This window comes from Saccostrea echinata, unplaced genomic scaffold (genome assembly GCF_033153115.1).
Source record: "Saccostrea echinata isolate AGI-Se365-2 ecotype Australia unplaced genomic scaffold, CSIRO_AGI_Sech_v1 ptg000054l, whole genome shotgun sequence".
Classification (NCBI taxonomy): Eukaryota; Metazoa; Mollusca; class Bivalvia; order Ostreida; family Ostreidae; genus Saccostrea; species Saccostrea echinata.
Genome location: NW_026889803.1, coordinates 57,275,960 through 57,301,412, shown reverse-complemented (window position 1 = coordinate 57,301,412; position 25,453 = coordinate 57,275,960). Strand labels below are relative to the sequence as shown.

The following is a 25,453-nucleotide window of genomic DNA, read 5'->3' as shown; positions in this document are numbered from 1 at the left end:
CATAAGTGAAGTATGAAAGCCCTAGCACCAACGGTTCAATAGTTATGGCCAAGGTTAATGTTTTCCAAAAGTAGGTCAAACTCCAAGGTCAAGGTCAAAGGGTCTAAGTTCTTGGTATCAAAAGGAAGGACTTGTCACGAGGATTACACATGTGAAGGATGAAAGCCCTAGCACCAATTGTTCAAAAGTTATGGCCAAGGTTAAAGTTGGGTAAAATTTTGCAAAATTGGGTCAAATTCCAAGGTCAAGGTCAAAAGGTCAAATAAAATGGTACCCCCAAAACGGTCTTGTCACAAGAAATACACATGTGAAATATGATAACCATAGTTCTAACCAATCAAAAGTTATGGGCAATGTTAAAGTTTTTGCAGACAAACAGACAGCAAGACAGACAGACAGACGGACGGACAGGGCAATAATTATATACCCCCGAATCTTCGATACGGGGGTATAAAAATCTCATAAGCCTAATTCCAATTATTTCTCAGTATTTTTTTTGCCTAAATATTTCATCATTATTTCAAATTTAGAATCATCAGAATTCTAAAATATGAAAAGAGGAAAGGGAAAATATATGCTCATTTATTTCCTAGTTTTATTCATTCAGGTAAGACCTTGTTTAATATTCTAAATTTCACTGTTTTCTGTCAAATATACTAATAAACGTTTCCAGATCAAATGTACAACATAAAATTAACCACTATCTAAAATTTTTGTATTAATGGAACAACTTTTTCAATGGCCTATAGACAAATTTTGCTTATTTTTCCCCATTAAACTTTCTTTGAACACATTCCCTTGTCCTCTTTCAATGAATAAAAAAACCTGTAAAACAGCGTGCCGGTTTTGCCACTTTTGTGAGTTTAATGATAAAAACATTTGAAATTCTCAAAGTAAACTTGATTGTGTAATATAATTAAAACAGACACAAAGTTTGCATATTAGAAATAAATCAATTCTTTAAAAGTAAAATAGCTTCAGTTTATTTAGATGCCTTTTAATTTCAGATCTTTGATAACGTTTTAAGCTGTCCTGCATCAATACCTACTATATCTTATGTATCTTATTGTCCGAGAAGTCAAGCAGAGTGGGAGAAGGCAGCCCAAAGGAAGAATTGTGAGAGTATAGCAGTAATTCAGAACTGCACTACTCGGAGTAAATTTCAGTATCATTGTTTAATGAATCAATGGAAAAATGCTACACTGGAAGTATGTGCACCCATTTTCTACTTACAAGGTAAGTATTTTATCAAGTTTAATATGTATATAAGTGCATGCTATAAATATAAATGGGTCAATGCGAAAGAGTGAAGACAGCGCAATGTTTGATTGCTAAGATAATTCTTAATACTTATGCAATTTTTAGGATATTGCGCCGAATACAACGTTGAAATACAACAAGTGGCAGAAATCTACGATAAAGGATTTGAATGTCTGAAGTTTCCCGATATACACAAATGTCCGCCAAGATACCCGTCCAGTGAAGCCTACAAATGTAAAGTCAAGTTAAGCGTGTATTTGAATAAAGATACAAATGTTTCACATTTATTCATTTAAAGTATTTTTTTCTGTAGATCAACAGTGTTATAGATACAAGATAACTAAGACAATAAGGTAAAGATTAAATCTAACTAAGTAAAAATTTAGTCACTTTCTTGAGTAATTAACAGATGTAATAGTAGATGATGAACTTGTAAATGATATTAAGTTCACTATATTCTTGAGAGAGAGAGAGAGAGAGAGAGAGAGAGAGAGAGAGAGAGAGAGTAGTCATGTTATTTATTATTTTTATTTCAGTTTTAAAGACAACAGTGTGATTGCGCTTGTGTTTATTGTCATCGTTTTAATTCTATTTGGTATCGTTGCCTTCGTAATTGTGATGTTAAGGAAAGGAGTTTTTGATAAACTCATTAAAGGTACAATCTACTTTGTACAGAATGAGTAAAAGATATAAGGCCATAAATAGCAATTTGTGCCTGCATAACATAAATGCATTGAAAAAGGTTTGCAATTGGTTTTTATGGTTTCAAACATGAACTTACACTTTTCAATCTGTCCATTTTCACCGACCCCTCCTCTGACCATATCCTTATGTTTGACTTCTTCACGATTCTCCAATCATTTTTTTACGCTTTTAATTCTCTGAGGAAAGTGTTATAACATCATATATTTCAAGCATGAGTTTTTTCATGTTTCACCTCTTTTTGTTATTTTCACCTTTTACATTACAAAGATGCACAAAGATACTTTTACTTCTACAACAACAAATAGAATTGTTCAAATAGCATGGGTCAGGCTGACGATGAGTCCCTAAATTATGAACCCCTTTTTGAAATATGAAGATAACGTTAACAGTTAAAAAGCTCAAAGATCTATTGAAAAAATACAAATTTGGAGCAGAGCAAAAATTGACCTCAAACATCAGAGGTGGGATCAGGTTCCATGAAGAAGAAAACATCCCCTGTTGACCGGTCACACCTGCCGTGTGCTTCTTATCATGATCGGGCAAAAAACCCATAGACAATTCAGTGTGAAAATAATTGAATGACAAATAAATGCAGATGATATGATTGATTATTGTTGTTTTAAACCGAGTTGGCAATATTTTAGCCATATTTTGCGGTTTTTGATACAATTATATATTTGTGAATATGGTTTGATATTAATCAACAAATATGAATAATGACCGAGGTGAAGCCTTGGTCAATATTAATATTTTTCTGGTGAATATAAAACCGTATTCACAACCAAAAGAGTCCACAATTGTTTTATTATATAGTCTAGATTCGAATAAATAAGACAATTGAAGGTTGCATGACATAATTTTCATTTACGAAATTCTGGCGCATAAACATTAAAAAATGTCCAGACTACATGTAAAAACTTGCCTGTTTTCCTTTGTTAGTGCGTGAGACATCGTTTTCCGTCGAAATACTTGTATACAAATATGGCTATATGCTTGCCTAAAGATTTCCCTGCTCAGATATACAGCTCCCCCCCTCCCCGGTTGCAATTATTATTTGAGGTGTTGTTTGTGACATCACAATCGACGCTGCACACGCAATAACCCTATCGTAAATTCGGCCTCAAATCCGTAAATTCGGCCTCAAATCCAGTGAATATGTTTTCTGTGAACCGTTTGCAATTGTATAGATTATATAGGGACTACAAATAGACTATGGGATAAGGGAAGTTAATGATGGAAAGGTTTAAGTGATCACGTTTATCATAAAGTTTTGTTCAGTTACCATCAACTTCTTTTTTTCAAGTCAAATATCCAAATATGAAACAAATGTAATAGACCCTGTGGTATCTTTTATTTCGAGTTCAAAGCGATAATTGAATCAACGTACATGAAGGAATGAAAATGAATATCGTTAATTGATAAAACTTCGTTAATATATCTAAGTGTTTAATTGAAGGCCATAGAAAGATGCTTATTCTTTTCATGTATAAGTTTTTGAATTAAGTTTGCTTCATATGGATACGAAAATAGGTCACCTATTAACAAATTCAGAGAAATATTAAAATAAAATCATTTTTTTCTCCAGGGTCTAAGCAGACCAATGAGGATTCGGAACAGAATAAAAAAGGCAAGTCATAATGAGAAAATTAAAAAAGTGAATTAATCTTATTATTATAAAAATAATTTTTTTTATACATATCAAAACTGTGAAATTCATATATATTGCATCTGTATTGAAAATAAACAAAGTCCTTGAAAGTCTCCATAATCGATGATTATAAGAAATTATTCCCCAACAAAAATTATGAAATGTTCCATTTTTCCAGAGTTCAGTTCTGAAGATTGGATTATGATATTGAAAAGTATCGTTGAAAATCCTCTTACTGATGGACATAAAGTGAAGTCCTATAGCAACAATTTCACATTCTTAGTCTGTGTCCAAATATAAGGTCCCAAATATGGGCTGAGTCGATAAGCTATTGATATTAAATACTGTGTTAAAATATTTTACATTTTTGGAGGCACAACAGAAAAAATAATTCGTGATAATAATTAACAGTAAGCTTTATACTTAAAAAAAAAGAAGTATAATTCAGGGTCATTGGGTCCAGGATTCAGGACTAAGTGTGGACCTGATTTTTTTATACTGAAAAATCATGAATACAGTTAACAATCTTTAATCATTGTCTGAAAGTTTATTATATTTTTTCCTTACCCCTGGAAATTAAGTAAATAAACAACATACATTAAGTCAATGAGAAAGCTATATGCTTTTTATCAAAATTATGAAAGAAATTTTCAGGAGGATAAATGTTTTAGGCTAAATTGGTCATACATTGAATACTAATTGAAAATTTTCTTTGCAACTGTACATAATTAAGGCAAGAAAATGATTCATCAATTTCATCAGCTTACTGTAGCCAAAGTCCGAAATGAGCTTTTCTGGTCGAAATGTCATCGTCGTTCGCGTCGTGAACTCTTCACAATCACATGTTCTTGTCCAGAGTCACTGGGCCGATATCAACAAAACTTGCCACAAAGTATCCTGGAATGTCTATGGTCCGTGTTTTATGCCCTGCTCACAAATTTGTATTGATTATAGATTTATATGAGATCGAATACTGTTCATTATCTTCACCTTGTCATTTAATCAAATGAGATACCTCGCCGTCCTTCAAAGGTAGATACACAGTATTGTAGAAAAAGTCAAAACTGAGAATGGCCATTTAAAAATGTTTTTCAAGAACCACAGGACCAGAAAATATGAAGCTTGCATGAAACTTTTCTACTTGATGTGAAGTCACGTTTATTTAGCATGTCCCCTGAGAAAGATTGTGCCATTCTAGGGGATCGAAGTTTTACATAGAAATGTATTATTTAAAATCTTCTCAAGACCAGGGGGCATGATTAATGATATTAATATGCAATCAGTCACAGATAGTGCAAATACAAATTGTTGAACTAATGGCCCCTAGGGGTAGGGTAGAGTCACAATGAGAGATCAAGGTCTAATTGAGATGCTTCGGAAATTAAGTAAAAAAATCTTCTTAACGAGGTTCGTTCCTTAGCTTTTGAGCAGGTTTTTGTCTAGACCTCTATTTTAAAAAAATTATGCATAATGTTTTAGTTCTTACAATAAATTTGAATTCTGCAATGCTAATTAAACTATATTCAATTAAAACCCCATGATTAAATTCCATACTGAAAGCATTAAATGAGGAACTATAATTTGGGGCGGAAGGTTTTATAGAAGAAAATGACTATTTTTTCTCATTTAAAATATTAACATTATTGTTAAGTTTGGATTCCTATTTTTACATGCAGCCTGCACACAGAGTTATTTTGTGCAGTGAAATGTTTTATGATGGTCCTAAATGATATATTGAATTAACCGTCATGAATTCTATCATCATCTTGGACAAATATAACAAATATTTGTGAAAGTCCTGGGGAAAAATAGCCCATTTTAGGCTAAAAATTAACACTATTTTAGTTATTTCTAAACATTAACATCACAGACCCTCAGTTATAATTTTATTTTCTGAATATACAAAATAATTTTAACCATTCTGCTTAAATTCAGAAAAATGTCATTACTTTCAAATGATTTTATTGCTTGTTAAATTTTTAATGCCAGAAAAATGACATTTTCTGAGCGCAAAAAGGTCAAATAATTGACTATGCGAAGTAATCTGAAACTGTTTTTGTTGTCACAAATTTTAAAGAGACTATTCAAGACGAAAAAAGACTGTGTTTGTTTCCATAATTTATTTGGATAAAAAATATTAGAGGAAAAACTTTGAAAAATTGATTTATGTATTAGACGTAATTACATTGCAAAAAGGTCATATAAAATGCTCCATAGCGCCGAAAGAAGCTCATTGATCCCATTTTTGGTTTTGATTTTTAATTAATCTATGTCCATAGATTCCAAAAATATATTTGATGAAAAATTCTCAATACTTTTGATAACAGGATCCAACCTCCTTAAGAACAGCATGCTCAGTAATACTAGCATTCGCAAATGGTGCAGACTGAACTTTGTTCAACTCATGAATCTGATCATAGAGTGGGGCCACTTATAGGAAATCGAAGTCGTAGAGAATGAGAATATATAGGAAAAATATAAAATCCTCTTTCTAAGAATAGCAGGACCATGATTGAAGATATTTATATATAAGCATCCTCGGGAAGGGCAGATTCAAGTTTGTTCTTTTCATTTCATGACCACAGGGTGGAGCCACAATGGGGGATAAAAAATCAAAATGAAATTCATAAAGATTTTATCTTAAAAACACTGTTAAGGACCTAATTTTTCATTGTCACCAGGTATATAGTTTGTTTTCCTATGTAGAAAAGAAAATTGCGAACTTTTGAAGATACTATATAATTAAAGTTTATGACGAATTTAGCTTCAATGATCAAATTGAATGACCTTTCAACATTGTAGAACATTACATTGGTCTAGATTTATGTATATGTATATCTAAGAGGAGCAAATGATAAAAGAAACTTTGGTAATCAACTCGTCTCCAGGCCTTACGTATTGTGTAATTTTAAATTTATTTCCATAGTTTCAAAGTAGTTTTTCTATGCATTTGATAAATGAAACTGGAGAAGGAACTGGTCTTATTACAGAAATTGATGCCAAAGGTAGGTTTAAATTTTAAGAAAATGATATCTTTTAAAAACATGCTAAATAGTACAAAGAATTATTAAGACACTGTTTCACTATTCAGTAACACAGGAATCACAGTAATATGCAATTATTGTATTATTGAAAATTGAAATAAAAAGATATATAGAAGAGATTATTAATATCCTATATATATATATATATATATATATATATATATATATATATATATATATATATATATATATATATATATATATATATATATATATATATATATATATATATATAAAGCGTCTAATATAATTTAAGTTTCTCTACAGCTTTTAAATATTTTAATAACTATAAAAATAAAAAACAATCAATGAATTACTTGGAAAAGAATTATTCAAAAATTCAAATAATAATGATAAAAAATCAATGCATTTTCTTAAGAATGTTACACATGTTGACAGAGACAGAAAATATTACATTACAGAAACATTACATCACACTTTCCTTTTCAAAAATTTCGTAATAATTTTGCCTTTAGTTCGTAATTATGCTTTTTGTCCTAAAACATTTGTAACCAGAAGTCTTTACTTGAACAAATTAAATATTTATATCTTTTCATCTGTATTTAAAATCTTGCATAAATAACCATGTACAATATATTTCATTTTGATAACTACTGTATATTTGTCCCTACAAAAAGAAAAATCTTTAAAAAAAAAATAACTCTAAAAAAAAATGCACTTTTTTCACAAACATACATAACTAAGTAATAATCTAACTCAAAAAGCATAATTTTCTATTTTTTTCTAATGTGAACTTATTATGTTTGGCACTAAATATTATTTTTATAAATACCTCATATTATTAATTTTATGCTGTGATTATAAATTATTGTTCGTTCTATATTCAGCGTATCAAATGTTCTTTATATCATTATTAGATATAAAATTAATTTCTGAAAAAGTAAGTCTTGATTTATGCTTCAAACTTTATTCCATTTGAATCTAATGTGCTTGTTGTTGATGGGAATCATGATCAATGCTGAGAATTTCTAATTTTTGGTAAGAGATTTACAAGAGAGGGACATTAATACAATATTCTATTCAATTTCAATTTCTGTCATTAAAAAAAAAATTAATTAATTTGAGGGTGACGAAAAAGTAATCAAGATTAAAAGTTCATTACAACAATTCATATTGTGAGCAAAGCAAAATCACTGACCTCTAAAAACATTAAATGTGGGATCAATGCCATGGAGGAGTAAGTATCCCATGTCGACCGGTTAAAACTGCCGTATGCTCTTTGTCAATCATCATCTAAATACTGAATTTGCTGACAAAGTCATAATATTGACTATGGAAAAGAGACCTAGATAATCTTGTTTTATCGACTTTTTTATTATAAGCCTGCCTAGTTCATAAAAACTTTTCATATCGAGAATAAATGTGCTGTTTCGTATCAAATTGAACCCCATATGCTGGCGTTAATAGTATATTGCTAATAAATAAGGGAAGTTTCTGAGAGAAAAGTGGAGTAATTACATTTATTATAAAGTTTAGTGGTTTATTTGCTGTCGACGTCTTTCACTGGTAAAATGTCCAAATCTGAAGCAGACTCCGTGATTTCTTTTAGTATGAGTTCAATGAGATTTATCGAAATAACGATATAAAGATGTTGTATTTGGTGTCTTTATCATAAGGAATGGTTACATGAAGTGTTGATGAAATCACACGCTTTGATGCTATTGATTTTGGTATATATATATATTCTAAAATCAAAATGTTTTAATATTGTAGTTGTGCTATCTTTAAAATCAAATTGTTCGCCGGTATCAACAAATCTACCTAAGAAGAATGTTGGCAAAACGTGAGTAATATAGCCTGTTCCACGATATATCCTTTTTTGCATTATCTCTCTAAACACAAAAATACAAACATACCTTGACATTCAGATTTGGTTAGATCACGAGATCATAATATTTTCAAACTTTTTCATGGAATGGAACCCTTAAGATAAACTAGTTTATTGAAAAGGCAACAAGAATTCAGTCTACATGTATGTGGATTTAATATTCCGGAAAATGCCGTCACTTGAAAGGGATCCATCGTTATTCTTGATTTTCCGATGTCATTTTTATTAACTTGATAATGTAGGACACGATATGTCGCATGCTTGACAGTTATGGTCGAAATTTGCATTTGACATTTCCTTGCACTGTTAAAAACCGAGTCATTTGTGTACTCTGGTGACGTGCCCTTCACCAGAGTACACACGAGAGACCGGACGTATTTCATAGCGGTCCGGATTTATTTCTTTACAACTGATTATAAAATTCAAATTCAACATGTAACATTGTAAACAAATAGTGTTTTGTAGTTTAGTAGTAGTGCTAGCCGTTTTTGTTTTTCTATTTCGTTTGTTTTTATGACTTCTTAACTTTTTTCTTTGTCCTGAGGAAGGGACAGGGCGTCCTGAAATTTGACAATTTTTATTGTTCGTGTCTTTATTCATTTTTAGTGCTATATATATATATATATATATATATATATATATATATATATATATATATATATATATATATATATATATATATATATATATATATATATATATATATATATATTCAGTACTTCGAAAACAAGTCAAAATCAATTTGATATCGTTTAAAATGTAGTGGAAAAAGTTATATGACAGACTATATTCATAAACACAATTAATATAAAATTTCACTTTAACTACGTTTACCTTTATCATATTCATTTCTATGGTGCTCTTTTAGATTAAATGAACCAGTACGAAATACTGTTAAAGATAGAAAAATACCCCCACCAAGACCTACAAGTGGACCAAAGAGGACTGCTTACAAGTGATTAGTAAGTTAAACAGGTTCAGAACAGGGATAGTCTACATCGTCAACAGACCAATTTTATATTAGTCATATTTCTTTTTTTGTATTTCAGATGCTCAAACACTGATATAAATACTCCCATCTTCAGAGAATACACTTTGGAAAAAAATACTGCGAACACCTGATCCACCAGTTTAAAAGACAACACGTTGAGAAGCCACTGGAAATATATATATATATATATATATAACTCTGATTTAAGGACTAGGGAGACCAGACCATTATATATGGCTTAAGGAGACAATATACAGATTTTTTAAATTTGCTTTTTTCTAAAAAGAAATACCAGATCAAAGATCTATAGAACACCATTTAGTCGACTCTTGCTTTATTTTTTCATAATAAATGTCTCCTAAAAATATATGAAAAAAATGGTCTCCTTAATATTTTATGTTTCTCTCATATGACTTAAGGAGACCAGTGTATATTTTTTATAAATATAACTTGTGGTTTAAGTAGACCATTTTTCTTTCATAGTAATTTCACTTATTATGCATTAATTAACATATTGTTTCCAACCAGAATAGTTGCGGATGGTCATTAGTCAAGGTCAGCAGAAAGATATTTGTGCTAATGTGACTCAACATGATCAGTACAAAACTTTGAATTAAAGTCATTGCACAAGTGACTTAAATAGAGAGTAGTTGCCCCCGTGGCGCAGTGGTTAGAGCGTCTGCTCTAGAGTAGCGAAGTAAGGAGTTGATCCTTACGTCGCAGGTTCAAATCCCACTGTGGGATGGGGAGACCGGTCCTTCAGATGAGACCGTATAAATCGAGGTCCTGTGTCGCAGTAGGTGCTGGCACGAAAAAAATCCCTCGATGCTCAATGGCCGTAAGTGTCGAGTATAGGACAAAATTTGCAGATCTCAACCGGCATGTGGTGGTGTCTCCATATGAGTGAAAAAATCTCGAGAGGAATGTTAAACAACATACAATCAATCAATATATAGAGAGTATAAGCCCAGAGTAGCTTGTTCTGATATCCACATTTAACTCTCAATGCTGTCGCCCACGTGGTGCAGTGGAAAGAGCCTCTGCTCTAGAGTCGTGGAGTAAGTTGATCCTTTTGTCACATGTTTGAATCCCACTGTGGGACATAGAGACCTGTCCTTCGTACAAACAGAGGTCCAGTGTCGCAGTAGATGCTGGCATGAAAAAGATCCCTCACTGCCCATTGGCCCTGAGTGCCGAGCATAGGTCATTTGCAGCTCTCCATCGGCAAGTGTTGGCATCTCCATATGAGTGAAAAATTCTCCAGAGGGACGTTAAACAACAAACAAACTCTCAATGCCCAAAATAGTTTAACCTAAAAGTGAATGCAGACATAGATTATTCTTTAGACCAAGTATAGTATACTCCATATTGTTTTGTTGAGGACACAAAGTTCACAGTGGACATCAAGTAGTTTTTCCTGCTATTTATACCCAGCTTCTTTTAAACCATATAGTCACCGAGTGCATTCGCTTTCCAACTAATTGATGAAGTTCTGACCTATGCCTATATTTGTTTAAATTCTTTGTGATTTAAGAATACATTTGACCAGTTGAAACCAAGAGTACATGTACTACATAAAATTTCAAGGTTGTGATTAAGATTCAGTAAAAGTTATGCCCCATCCAGTATAGCAATATGTGGATGCCATGTTCAATATACATATTTGCTATCATTAAACTTGCAGAGACCATGAATCAAAATAATTCAAATGCTTAAAAAATCATTTTATTTTTACTGCTAGTCAAAATACAGTCACTCAAGCATATCCTTTGTTAATTTGAAAAAAAAAAATGATAGTTTACATTTATTATTTATATCATACCAAAGCACAAGATAGTGCACTTCTTACATAATCCAATGATTCATGCTGTGATTTTACCTATTTAGATGTTTCTTATTTACAGTTCAGTATACATGATATACCAGTACTATGTGACACTAACCTAGTATCAGTTAAATGGATCATTACTATTCAGTTTTTAAGAAGTTTGCAGGGTAAAAAGAATTATAAAATAAAAATGTTGATACATTTATTGATTGCATATGCTATAAACTTTTATAAAATATCAAACATTGTATCATAACAGCTTTTACAAATTAATTCAATACATTCAAAGGTACAATAATCAAATTATTTTCATCCACAGTTTTATCATATTCAGTTGAACAACAGCTACATCTATTATATAAAATGTATGGTAGTTGGCACTGATGGTATATATATCCTGAGCAAAGAAAAAACATACCTAATCAAAGAATACAAAGCTCACTTCTATAAATGTTATCTACTAGTAAGGCAAAGTCTCACTCAACAAACACTCTGGTAATGTTTATCACCTGGATCCAAAATCTATGCAAGTTGGTCTGGGTTAGATTAAACTGCTCAATAACCCTGAAAATTTATGTTACATCCAGCATCAGAAGCAGGATACATCATCTATGTTTACTGATCACCAAAGAGTATATTGTTACTTTGAATAAACCTTCTCTAAAAAACTGGTCATTAATCCAGAAAATCTAAGTTAAATCAAGGATTGGTACCCTGAAACATTTACATGTACATACATCATCTTTGCAGGTTTGTTCAACATACAGTTTATAATTACATGAGAATAGAGTTTGTAATCTAGAGTCGCGAGTAAGGATTTAATCCTTCAGTCTCAGGTTCAAATCCACTGGGGATGTGGGGACCAGTCCTTCAGATTAGACCATATAAACTGAGGTCCTGCCTAGCAGTTGATGTGGGCACAAAAAAGATCCCTTACTGCTAAAGGCCCTGAGTGCAAAGTATAGGTCAAATTTTGCAGCTCTCCACCAGCAAGTAGTGGCATCTCCATATGGATGAAAAATTCTTGAGAGGGATGTTAAACAACAAACAAACAGAAACAAAAAAACGCATGAGGAAAATGTAGATCAGGTCAAGCATCTGAAGTAAATCTGTTAATGTGCTTTAATTCATGCAAGTTTGTCCAGGTAGAGCTTAGGAATGAACCTTGCTCCTTAAATTTTAACTGGGATACAATGCTAGGTACAGTACCGACCGGACACAACCTAACACCAGAGCGAACCCAAAGCGCACCCCGGGTTCGCTTCCTGGGTTCGCTCGGGGTCCGCTGCGGGTTCGTTTTCAGAAAATTTGGGACCGCTCTGGGTGCGCTTCGGGTTCGCTCTGCGTTCGCTCGGGGTCAGCTCTGGGTCCGCTAGAGCGAACCCGGCGTTCGCTTTCTGGGTTCGCTTTACGCACTCATGCGTGAAGCGGACCCCGCTTTAATCTTGCCGCCAGTAAGCCCCGCCCCTTGTATATTCCAAATATAGTAGTGAAATCGATCATCACTGTTTTTATGGCGATCGAAACATGTACATGTAAGTGACAATATGAAGAACGTTGATAATTTTTCAAGAATTCCACCGTACATTCGACGTAGAATTATCTTCTTCTTTTTTTTTCTTAACTTACAAGCTAAGTATATCTCGAAAGAAAAAAAAAAAGGTGTTAAATTTATTTTCGATGTATCGGATGGAGTGAAATTGATAAGAGTATCTTAATAAAAAAAAGCTTTCAAATTCATTTTTTTTATATTATTCATGCGTTTTTAAATAAGTTGGAACTTCCAATTGTAATTGCAATTGCTAAATCGTAATTTAAATGTTTGAAAGACAAACAACTGAATTACGATCTTATCTATAAAATAGCTGTGACATACTGTACACGTAAAATGCTAAGTTTTCATATTTAGCAGTTTATATTTAAGCTAGGTTGTCGTCCATTACATGTATATGTAGGTCGTAATAATCACTAAGAATTCTCATACAGTGTAACATGAGTTTCGTTATAATACAGATCATTTATAATTTACTTCCATGCTATAAATCATTGTTTTATAAGGCGAGTTTAACTGAAGACTTATAAAAAAAAAAAAACAACAACAATCAAAAAAAAAAAACAAAACAAACAAACAAAAACTAATAACTGGTCCACTGATAAGAATATATTATTTTCTTTAAGTTGTTTTCAAATACATGTAAATGATCACTTGAATAGTTTGTGTTTGTGACCCCCCCCCCCCCCCCCCCATCGCCCCACTACATACATGTACATACTGGAGCGGCATGTTAACAAACAAAATTCTAAATGCTTAAAAATAAATAAATACAAGAAAGAAAACAAACAAAACAAGAATTCAATAACTGTAAACTCGCATGATTAAGTAGATGAAATTAAGATAATAACGCCCGATGTTTGTTTTGTTTTGTTTTTATTGTTTTATTTCGATGAGCCCCCCACCCCTTGAATTTCGCATTTATAACGTGCCCAGACGAAGTACATGTAACTTAAGGGGCATCGAATGTAGGGGGAGTATATACTCAGGTATACCGTGACCATGGAGACAGTATGCATCTAGCTAGCAAGTGTCAATTTAAAAAAAACCCACCGCAATTGCTCTTAATACCCGCAATATTTTCGAAACAGGTGGGTGATTACCGATACGTGATGACCTTGGCTTCACTTTGAAACTACAATTATTAAAGTGTTGAAATTAAATAATTATGACAATTACAAAGTACAAATACAGGTACCTATGTAATGAAAAAATATATGTATTAAGGTATCTTTGCAAGTTCAATTTACTAATGTTGGAATTACGTGTACTTTTCATGCACAAGTACAAAACGTACCCGTCTAGTATATTTTTTATGTTCATATAAAGTATTTCGAAAATTACATGTAGTACTTGTAAGAGGTTCATGAACATGTAAAACCTGTATAATTATATATATCGACGCGAAGGAAAGTGATAAGCATTTTTTTTTTTTTTTTTTTTTTTTTTTGACTGACTTGCAAGTAGTTACAAAAATTCAAAAACATACAATGTAAGGTCTACATGTAGGATAATTAAAATTGACAAAATAATTTTTCCCTATATACATGTATTTAAATCAAGCTATTTATCAAATTTTGGTAAAAGATTAATTAAAAAAATATCATAGTAGCTAAATGAGACTTTCTTTCTCCAATTTACGTATTGACATAATGCACACTTATCCTGTGCAATGTACATTTAATGTTTTTCATGATCAATTATTAAGATCGATAATTTCGAAGTTGATCTGGATAAATTAAAACGTGCATGTAAATTGAAATAATTAATAAAAAATAATTAAATTAAAGCACGTACATGTTCTTATACTGTATCTTGAGATAACAAAATTCTATAATTTATCGAAGACCATTTTTTTTCTTTGTTTTTTAAGTAACATATGTTATAACCATTATTATTTTCTTTTTTTCTATTATAAATTAAAGTACTTATTGTCTGATAAGTTTACGCAATGTATATTTATATATTAATGGATTATAAAAATATAAAGAAAATAAATATTTACCTATACATGTAATATGCTACCTGGATAATAAAAATATATAATGTATCAATAGATTTTAAAAATAAAAAATAATGAAAATAGATGTGTAAATATTGCATGTTGTGTGGAGAATTAGAGTATATAAATGTAAAATCATGTTTAAAAATCACATTAATAATATTTTTACACTGTATATTCACAGCTTTGCTTGTACAATGTTTAGATTACAAACTGGCATGTTGACTGGTCGATGCGCTGATGGTCAACACATTTTATCACTTATCCTGATTGACAGACCTGTTCAGCATGTTGATTGGTCGAAGCGCTGATGAGTTAATCGCTAATCCTGATTGACAGCTCTGTTACGCAATACCGAACGCGCGTTCGCTTTCTGGGACCGCTACTGAATTTGGGGTTCGCTTTCAGCGTTCGCTCTGGGTCCGCTCTGGGTTCACTACGGGTGCGCTCCGGGTTCGCTCGGTGTCAGCACTAGCGGACCCCAAGCGAACCCGAAGCGAACCCAGAGAGCGAACCCGGGGTGCGCTCTGGGTTCGCTTTCTGTTAGGTTGTGTCTGGTCGGTACTGTATATAGTAAAAACTCATCTAGACTGTCCAGAAAAGCTAAAAAATATTAAGCAATTTCTTACTTGCATGATTTAAAAAAATCTGCAATCTAACATTATTTCAAAAAAAATTTCAACACATTTTCTAATTTTCAACAAATTCAATGCACTATGAGACGATTTAACATTTCTTAACCACATACACTGTACTTAAAAGTGCAATATACATGCATTATACTGTATGTTAAATCTTTACAGTTTTCTTCAAGTACTCTAATAGTATATGAAATATGAAGATTACCAACAGTGATCAAGCTTTAAAGTCCATTGAAACAATACATAATTAGAGCAGAGCAAACACAGACCTCTAAAAACACCAGGTGCAATGGAGGAGAAAGCATTTCCTGCCATGTGCTCCTTGACATGATTGGGCAAATGGAAACATCCACAAACAATTCAGTGTAAACAATTTTGATGAAAAACATTAGTCAACATTCAACATAATGATCGATTGAATTTGCTATAACAATTAATTTACACGTAAGTGTACACACATGTATGCATACTAGATGAATTATTTCACAATATCCAAAATTGGACAATAATAGTTTCTAATCTAGCTAGACAACAGGAAATTTTCATTATTACTTAAATTACATGAAACTATTGAAGTCTGTGAGCTACAAATTATATCTAAAAATTATACACATTTTAACAAGTGTTTACAGTTTTGTGTATTTATTATACACAAATGATGACTTAGTAAGACATACTAGTAAACTCCACAGATTGACTTCCAGATTTCAGCTCAAAGGCTTGAAGATTTTTAGTGGCTCTTTCATCATTTTTTTTTTCACTGAATATTTTCATTTTTATTTTCAAGACGCTGTTTTTGTTGAGGTCTTTTAGCAGTTTGATGCAATCCAAGAACTCCAAGGGCAATTTAAGGACTCCTGATTTCTTTCTTACCTGGAAAAAATAAAAATTTAAAAGTTTAAAGTATATTCAACTTACATGAAGAAAACTAGTAAAACTAGTGATAATGTAATAGACCTTTCAGATGTTCCAAAGCAGCTACATGTATCTAATTAAAAAATATAAAGTTTGAAGTATTTAGAGTCACCTGTATTCTGAACAAGGGATATGTGTATTTGACAGACAGATGCATGAATAGACTGATCACTATAGAGCACCTTAGTCTTTTTTCAATAATCTTTATATTAGTGAAAATCAAATAGGAACTAGAGTGTTTCAAGGAATGTATATGTCACCTGCTAGGTATCGTTATTAAAGAGGTAAATAAATCTAAGAGTGGTCAGCTATTAATTTAATATTAGCATGGAGGTTCATGCATTTGCCTGCAAGGAAAAAAAAGGATCCAAAAGTAAAAGACTGGGATAGAATCTGGCAATCAAAGAAAATATGGTTCCCCAGTCCTCAAATGAATAATTTAATTGAAATTATGAGGAATAACTATTTATCATTTTATTAATACACATGTAGGTGCTTCCAACAATCCTTGGAGGAAAGGAATTTCAGACTGTCTTTACTTTAATTGTCACTTTGTCAGTCAACACGATTCATTGTGGAATACTGATCCCAATGTATTTTCATAGTATTTAAATATAATTTGTGTGGTAACTGAATTTCATACAGTTTCGAAGTATAGTATCATGAGCTCAAAAACATAATATATAAATGCTAATTATCAAAACCCTGCCTCTCAAAATTTTGGAGATATAAGGTGTGACAGACGGACAGACAGACACCAGGTAACGTGATCTCTAAGTATCGTTCTGCTCTGCAGTTGACACAAAAATGAAAGTTAGTCAATTTTTGACCATGTATTAATATCACTTCAGTGATGAAAGGAATGCTGAAATGGTAAGTCTATCCTAATTATTTGAAAATACGGCAACCCCATTGGTCAGAATATAATACATATGCTGTCCAGCCTTAATTTCATTGGCATAAAGCAGCACAAAACACGATTTGATTGGATGGTGCAACTTGTTTTTCTAGGGGGCGCTGTTGCAACCCTGGAAACGAAAACAGGACTGGGGCTTGCCCCTAGGGGCACTTACTGACCGGAAGTAAACAAACAACAGAAATAGCAATACACTAGAAATATGTCCATAGGACATGTATGCCCGCCGAGTGTATAGTAATGCAACATGAAATTTTGTGTTAGTGTATGAAGTTTGATGAGAATATCTTGAAAAGTTTCTTTAAAATTGAAATTGAAATCTAAAAAAAATGGATAAAGATGATAAATTCTCACCAAATTATGTATAGATGCATAGCCTTAGATATCAATATTTTAAATGGTTTTAAAACCATGCAAAATGCAAATTGAAGGAAAGTGAGGTCAAGGTCACAGGAAAGGTCAAAAGTTTTTGAAATAGTTGAATAGGTCTTACTAATTATGTATGTATCAGCATATTAAACTTGATAAAAAATATCTTGAATGATTTCTTTAAAACTGAGCTATTCACAAGCGTGGCGCCATGGTTAGAGCATCTGCTCTAGAGTCGCGAAGTAAGGAGTTGATCCTTACGTCGCAGGTTTGAATCCCACTGTGGGACATGGAGACCACTCCTTCGGATGAGACCTTATAAACCAAGGTCCCGTGTCACAGTAGGTGCTGGCATGAAAAAGACCCCTTACTGCTCAATGGCCATGAGTGCAGAGTATAGGACAGAATTTGCAGCTTTCCACTGGCAAGTGGTGGCGTCTCCATATGAGTGTAAAATTCTCGAGAGGGACTGCAGATTACCTGTAATGATTGACCAAAATCCCTACTAGGCTTTAAACTCTTCATTCTTGACCTGTATTTTGTCAAATGAGATTTTTCCAGTTAATTAAGGTAAAATTACTAATTGTTAAAACTGTAAATGATTTTTTTTTTACCTGAGCCAGATTTTTACTTTTCTTAAAAGTGTCTGTATTTGACTGTTGGTTCCACCTATCTCAAGGAAATGATCTGTAACAGTAAATGTTAGAAATCATAATCTGTTCTCTGTCTACTATAATCATGAGAAAAGGTGTTGAAAATTAACAGATGGAGATAAAATCAGCAGTTATATTAAAGGCTTTTTTCAATAATCAATTTATTAGTGAAAATCATAAAAGTATTGGGCAAAAAGGAAAAATAAATGTTGTCATTAATTAACCTTGCATATCTCTACAATTTTCTGATAAGAAAATTATACCCGATAGATGCAATATAATCACCCTTTGCCTGCCCCTAAATTAAATTATGAAATTTTGATAGATTTTGATCTAGTAAGCAATTATTTAAAACAAAGTTCTTTTAGAGGTGCCTAGGGTCGAAATTCATAAAAAAAAACCCTACAAAAAACGTGAAAACCTATTTCTATCATACTGGTTTATATTTATTACAAATGTCCTCATAGTCAGCATAGCCCAGAACGATAGACCGCAGACTCTCACCATTTTTAGTGTCCTGGTTCGAAACCATTTGTTGGCACATTTTTATTTTTTCAAACTTTTTACCTGTATAAACACTAAAGAACGAGTGCACTTATGGGCCCCGGTAAAATGTGAAAAAATGAAGAATTAAATTAAGCATAATTTTCCATCTCAGATCATTAATTGATATCTAAACCATAAGATTCAACAAATTTTATTGCTGAAATTCATGAATATACAAAGAGCAAAGCCATAAAATGTGATAGGGGGTCAGCCGACATTCGTGATTTTCTATAGTAAATCGAGGACTGTCATTCATTTCAAAGCTTTTGTTTATTGTCAGCCTAACATTGTACAAACTTGTGCGATTGACAAAAAATGCATTTATTATACATTTATAAAACTTGTGTGAAAGTAGGAAATTTGTACATGATTAGGCTTGTACTTAAAATATTAAAAATGTATGAAAAGTTCAATGTTTTTCCTATAACAAGCAAGAGCTATTTACCTGTATGACCTATGTTGAACCCACCCGTGGAATAAATTATTTAAAATACTGGAAGTCACGTGAGTTCTACCCAGGTAAACATTCCTCAAAGATGCTCACTGTAAAACATAGCCACGTTTTGTATCATTATATCGAAGTCAAGCCGCATAGAGAAGTTTGTATGTATTTGGTTTTAGGAACATGGGATGGTTAGGAGAGTTTAGTTTCATTAAAATGTCATCATAAATAAAAGTGTCAAACATTTTTAACATTCATGCAAGACAATGGTACTGGTATTGAAAGCCACCTAAATACACTTTTTTTCATTTTAAAATTTAAAGGAACTAATGTTAATACTTATTGTATTATTTCAAATGCAAGCATGCAAATTTCTTAGTTTGATCACTATGGATCTATACAACTTCATTCGATTTTTTTCTCGGGTAAAATAGCACAAGAAGTATCATTCGGCAAACGCGCCTGTCAATGATCCACCATCAGATTGTTCAAGTGTCTGATTTAAATGTCTCCTCCCCCTTGATTTAAAAAAACGAAACTCAAAATAGGTTCGGTACGACTTTACGGATTTGGGGTATCTATAGGCATTTAAAAAACTTCATTTGTTTCAAATCCATGCTGATTTAGGTGATGTTTTAATGTGATTTTAATTAGAAATGTCCACTTGTGTTTAACTATTACCAAAAGAAAACAATTTGGTAATACATTCTAAAGTAATACGGCACTGAAAAAGGGCCCATTAAGCAATGCTTAAGTGCACTTGTCCTTTGATTTTTTAACACAGGATTTTGCATTTTACTTAATATATTTTCTTCCTTAAATGCATGTTTGGTGTTGATATAAAAGACATCTATGGAAATGCAGATCATAAATTCTCTTTAACTAAACGCAATCAATCGGAACTAAACCTCATTGTAAGCTCACTTTGTTCGAGGACATGAATCATTCACTTTGTGTTACTCGATACTGCAGGTGTCACAAAAAAAAATCATGCCGAGCAATAATTGCTGTGTTTGCCTTTCAAGAACATAATGACGTGTAAAAGTACTGTTGTGCCAGTGGGAGAGATACTGTTCTATGCAGAGTAGATGCAGTTCATTCCTCAGGACAAATGTGTGCATTGGCGATATGTTATGCTAAAAAGGCATGAGAGTTTTCAGATTAGAAAAGAATGTGGTAAGGTCAGTTAAAGTTTTATGTCCCGTTGCCATTACTCAGTCAGACATCAAGAATGACCCTCAAACAAAGGATGTATCATTCTGTAAATACTGAGGTAGGATCACATGAACACACAGTAGAGTAGAATGAAATATATCAAGATAACAATCAGTATTCAAGCTCAAAAGCCCATCAAAAAATACAAAATAGGAGCAGAGCAAACAGGGACCTCCAAAACATCTAAGGTGGGATCAGGTGCCATGGAGGAGTGAGCATTCCCTGCAGACCAGTCACACCCGCTGTGTGCTCCTTGTCACGACTGGGAAACAATGGAAAAATCCATACACAATTCAGTGTGTAAATAATGGCCTAACAATAAGTATGAAAAACGTCAGTCAGCATTTTACTTAATGATAAATTGTATTTGCTGACAAGGTCATTGTATCGACCATAGAAATTACAAAATGATGACTTTAAACAAGACTGCTGATATTCTCGTTTCATCAATTTGTTTGTCAATAACTTACCTCGTTTTAAAAATTGTTCATACATAGAGGATGCTCTTGCGTATCGAATCAACTGAGAGATATAAACCCCGTATGCAGGTGATGAGGGTATATTGCTGAATAAGTAAGGGAAGTTGACGATTGAAAAGTTAAAGTCATCACGTTCATCATAAAGCTTGGTTGTTAGATTACCATTAATGTAGAACTAAAGCAATACATGAGAAACAAGAAACTACACACATGTGACCTAAAGTCAGTGACCGGAACATATATCGATAAGCTTTTTCTAAAGACTGAAACCAACATTGGTCCTATAGGTCATCTCATATTTTTAACTAGAAGTTTTCCTTTGATATATAGTATATTTTACTTAATTTCTATAGACTTACTATACCCTGAAAAAAAAAGGAAAACAGCAGCTACCTGTTTAAATGACCCCGACCATTGAGGTTAATCTAAAGTTTGTCCCTGCCTACCTGAAAAACAGACTGCCTCGGGTTGTCAGTAATTTCCAACTCTGGTTAAGAGATGCTAAATGTTTAATATTTACAATTAAATGCTTATATTTACATTTTTAAATTCATGATAGATTGAGAAAGTCGATAAAATCATTTCTATATTATGTCTGTATACTGTATAGGGGGAAAATAACTCGCGGTGTTAATAATCGCTATATTCACGGTGTGAATAAATCCGTGAATTCAAGAAACAGTGAATAAGTTTTCAATAACCTACATGTTATATTTGGAATTTGAGAATAGACTACGATAGGTAAATAAACGTGCAGTGCATGGTCATTTCAGTAATTACGAATCGTACTTGTCATTCAATTATTTTAATTATCACACTGGACTTTAATTTAGATCACTCAGCAGATAATAACCTGTATTTGTAAAAAAAAAAAAAAAAAAACTGTTTTAATAGCCAACGCTACATGTTTCATCAATCAAAACACTAGGGTCATGGGTTTTGAATACCCGTACGTAACTATGTTACGACGTGTATTTGTTACCTGCATTATCATGTTTTTATCGACATTTTGGTTTTAAAAAATCATTCAAATAACTATCGAACTTGCTGATGTATATATAAATCTACTCTGTTGTTCATGAAGTGAATACATAACGCTGATTAATGCCTTCTAGCTATGCTATGGATTAAACGGATATAGACTTTGAAGGTAGGTACATGTAACCTTTATTATATACCGATTCCGCGAATTCAACAAACCGCGATCGTGTCAGAGGAGAGAAAAACATGAAAATTACAACCCCTGAAATTAATCCCCTATACAGTACTTCAACCGAGAAATTAGTTGAAACTGGTTCCAGAAAAGAAGCTGAAAATGTTCAATAGTTTACAGACAATACTTGACACATGATGACTGAACAAAAACAGATAGCAATAAGTAATTTAAATGACTCAGGTGAATTATAACCTGTTCAATCTTAGATCCATCTTTTTTCTAATACAAGTGTTGATCCAAAAGTTCATGGAATTTAATTATTTCTAAAATTTTATTGTGATTTGATGAAAGCAAACAATAGGCATATTTATAATATAGAGTCATTATGCAACAATACTGGAAAATTTCACCACATTCCAATTACCAATAAGGTCACATGAGCTTTCTGAACACTGATAGTTGTAAAATCCGGGGGAGACTTTGACGTAACGTCAAGTTAAGTATGTCATGTCATGTTATAGGAGCATCTCACCCTCATGTTCAATTCAACTAAGTAATTCTACAGAATATTCTGCCTTTTTCTCCTTTTTTCTCTCAAGAAAAGCCTGGGTATCCTCTCACACCAATCAACTTATCTTTATATTACACTCATATTTCAAAAATACTCCCCATCTTTCCATATGATGTTCCAATTTCAGTAGCAAAGTCCAGCACAGTACGTCAGCGGTCAACATCCATCAACGCTTAAGGAGTCTCGTGGGTGTAAGTTCCAAACATACGATTTTTGAAAAATTTTGTATGGTGAATTGTCAGTTCATAAGTAAACTCTGTGCCAAAAAAGAAAAATATTCCCCGACTAGTTTGTCAGGTAACAGCGCTCAAAATATGGTCATTTTTATTGGTCCTACGTGTAATTTTACATAGGATTATATAGGGAAAACGGACAATACCTTCTTCATTTTACTATTAAAAAAGACACAAACATAGGATTTATTTGAAATTTATACCAAATCATCCTCAAATATTCACCTTCTGAAAAATAAAAAAAAAAATTGGGTGTTATGGACTAAATTTTCTTATCATTGACAAAAGTTCAAAAACTTTTACTGATTTATCTGTTATACTGATTTATCAGGAAATGCAAGTTTTGAATGAATTCATAATAAATGCAGAATGTGTACCCATCAATTTCTTACATTTAATTGTCTTTTAGTTTTAATCACCTATGTCATCACAATAGATCATTTAATGTTCAAGGTCATAATTATAAGGTCAAGGTTATGAAATAAAATTAACTAGAATTGTCCAAAGTGGACTTATACCCCCCGCTAGGTTTTTCAGAGAAGGTGCCAAGTCACTAATACTAGGATTGGTGTTCAGAATTTGTTCAAACATTTACTGGTAATTGATCATTATAAATTTTTAATAATTGAAACTAAGGCGTAGCCTAATTGAACATCAATACTGATTATTTGGACCAAACACGAATTATGAATTTTTCCTTTCAGTGACCTTGAACTTGCACAAATGACCTTGGATCAAAGTCCTGACACACCCTTAGGTCATAAGCAATCTTTGTGCAAAATGGTAACTCACCAAGTTTATCCATAAGAAAGATATGGACCCGACAGGATTTATGAACTTTTTCTTTCATTGACCTTGAACTTGCATAAATGACCTGGATTCAAGTTTTTGCAAAAGAAAGATATGGACCAGACACAAATTATGAACTTTTTCTTTCATTGACCTTGAACTTTCCCAAATGACCTGGATTCAAGTTTTTGCAAAAGAAAGATATGGACCAGACACGAATTATGAACTTTTTCTTTCAGTGACCTTCAACTTGCCCAAATGACCTTGGGTTAAGGACATGACACACCCTCAGGTCATGACCTTCGGTTAAGGACATGACACACCCTTAGGTCATGAGCAATCTTTGTGTGAAGTAGAAGATTCTAATGCTCCTCCATAAGAAAGATATGGAACGGACATATATGCACAGACAGCTAGACAAATGGACAGATGGACAAGGTGATTCCTATATAACCTCCAAACTTTGTGGGGGGGGGGGGTATATTATAATAATAATTAATATAATATGCATTTATAGTACATGACCGGATGGTATTCTTGCATATGTTTATATACATTGCAAGAGAGAATGCATGATCATGAATCTCGAGAAATATGCATGCTTGCAATCATTTTTTCAATAAACTTTCCAAATTTTAAGACCACAGGTCAAGGCCAATTGTAGGAAAGTTGGAATAAAAAACTTTAATAAAACAGTGGCTTTACATCTTGAATGTCTAGAATATACATGTATATTTTATATGTTATGAGACTGTGAAGGAAATACAGCAACACTGATCATACTGATATAGGAATAGAATCAAATTAAAATGCATGTATGCATCTTTTGAATATCATGTATAATGACAAAAATATAACAGGTATAAAAAAATATAGAAATAATAGAACGATGGTAAACAAGAATTCTGTGAGTATTGCCATAGCAATACTAGTCCCCTATTGGCAAGTGAAATCTGGTTCCCATGAAAAATTGAAAATGTCCTAATTCAGTCAAAAATCAATGAAGCGGAATGAAATTCAAACTTGATATATCAATTTAAAGTCTTATTAAAAAAAATAGCTCAATATGTTCAAGCTTTTAAAAAAATTGTGGAAAACCATTAAAAATTTAAAAGGTCATATTTCCGTCAAAAATCAATGAAGCAAAACCAAATGCAAACTTGATCTATAACTCATCAGGATACATTCACATACCAAAAATGAGCTCAATATCTCCAAGCGTTTAGAAAAAAGTACGGAAAACCAAGTAGGACAGACTGACAGACAGAGAGACAGCTAGACAACTAAACAGACAGACAGATAGATGGGCAGACAGACGAAGAGGAAACCTATAGTCCCCTCTGGTTTCACTTGTAGGGGACTAATAATCAGATTGCTTTAAAGCAAAATTTATTCCCTTAACACACTGCATACTTTACAAATAATTCCTAAGTTGCATGTAAATAAGTATTTCAATCAACTTAATTTCATAAGAACATTTTTAAGGTTAGTCAATATGTAAAATATTAATTATATTCAACTAGTACATGTGTATTACAGACTGAGTCATGTCAATTAAGATATATACCAGATTTAGAGCTAGATATAGGGTGCTTGAATTGAATCATTATCGATAACATACATATAAAGAATGAAACAAAGGAAGCATA

General features: G+C 32.4%; 1 protein-coding gene across 1 annotated transcript in view; it reads left to right on the top strand.

Moving 5' to 3' along the window:
* The first annotated feature begins 550 nt into the window (after window positions 1–550).
* LOC133205042 (uncharacterized) overlaps window positions 551–25,453 on the top strand; it is a 202,746-nt gene continuing 177,843 nt past the window's right edge. Inside the window, exons 1-3 of the mRNA XM_061340784.1 lie at window positions 551–607; window positions 1,008–1,236; window positions 1,366–1,494. Of these exons, the coding sequence (XP_061196768.1) occupies window positions 551–607; window positions 1,008–1,236; window positions 1,366–1,494 (415 nt within the window). The remainder of the gene's footprint in view (window positions 608–1,007; window positions 1,237–1,365; window positions 1,495–25,453) is intronic.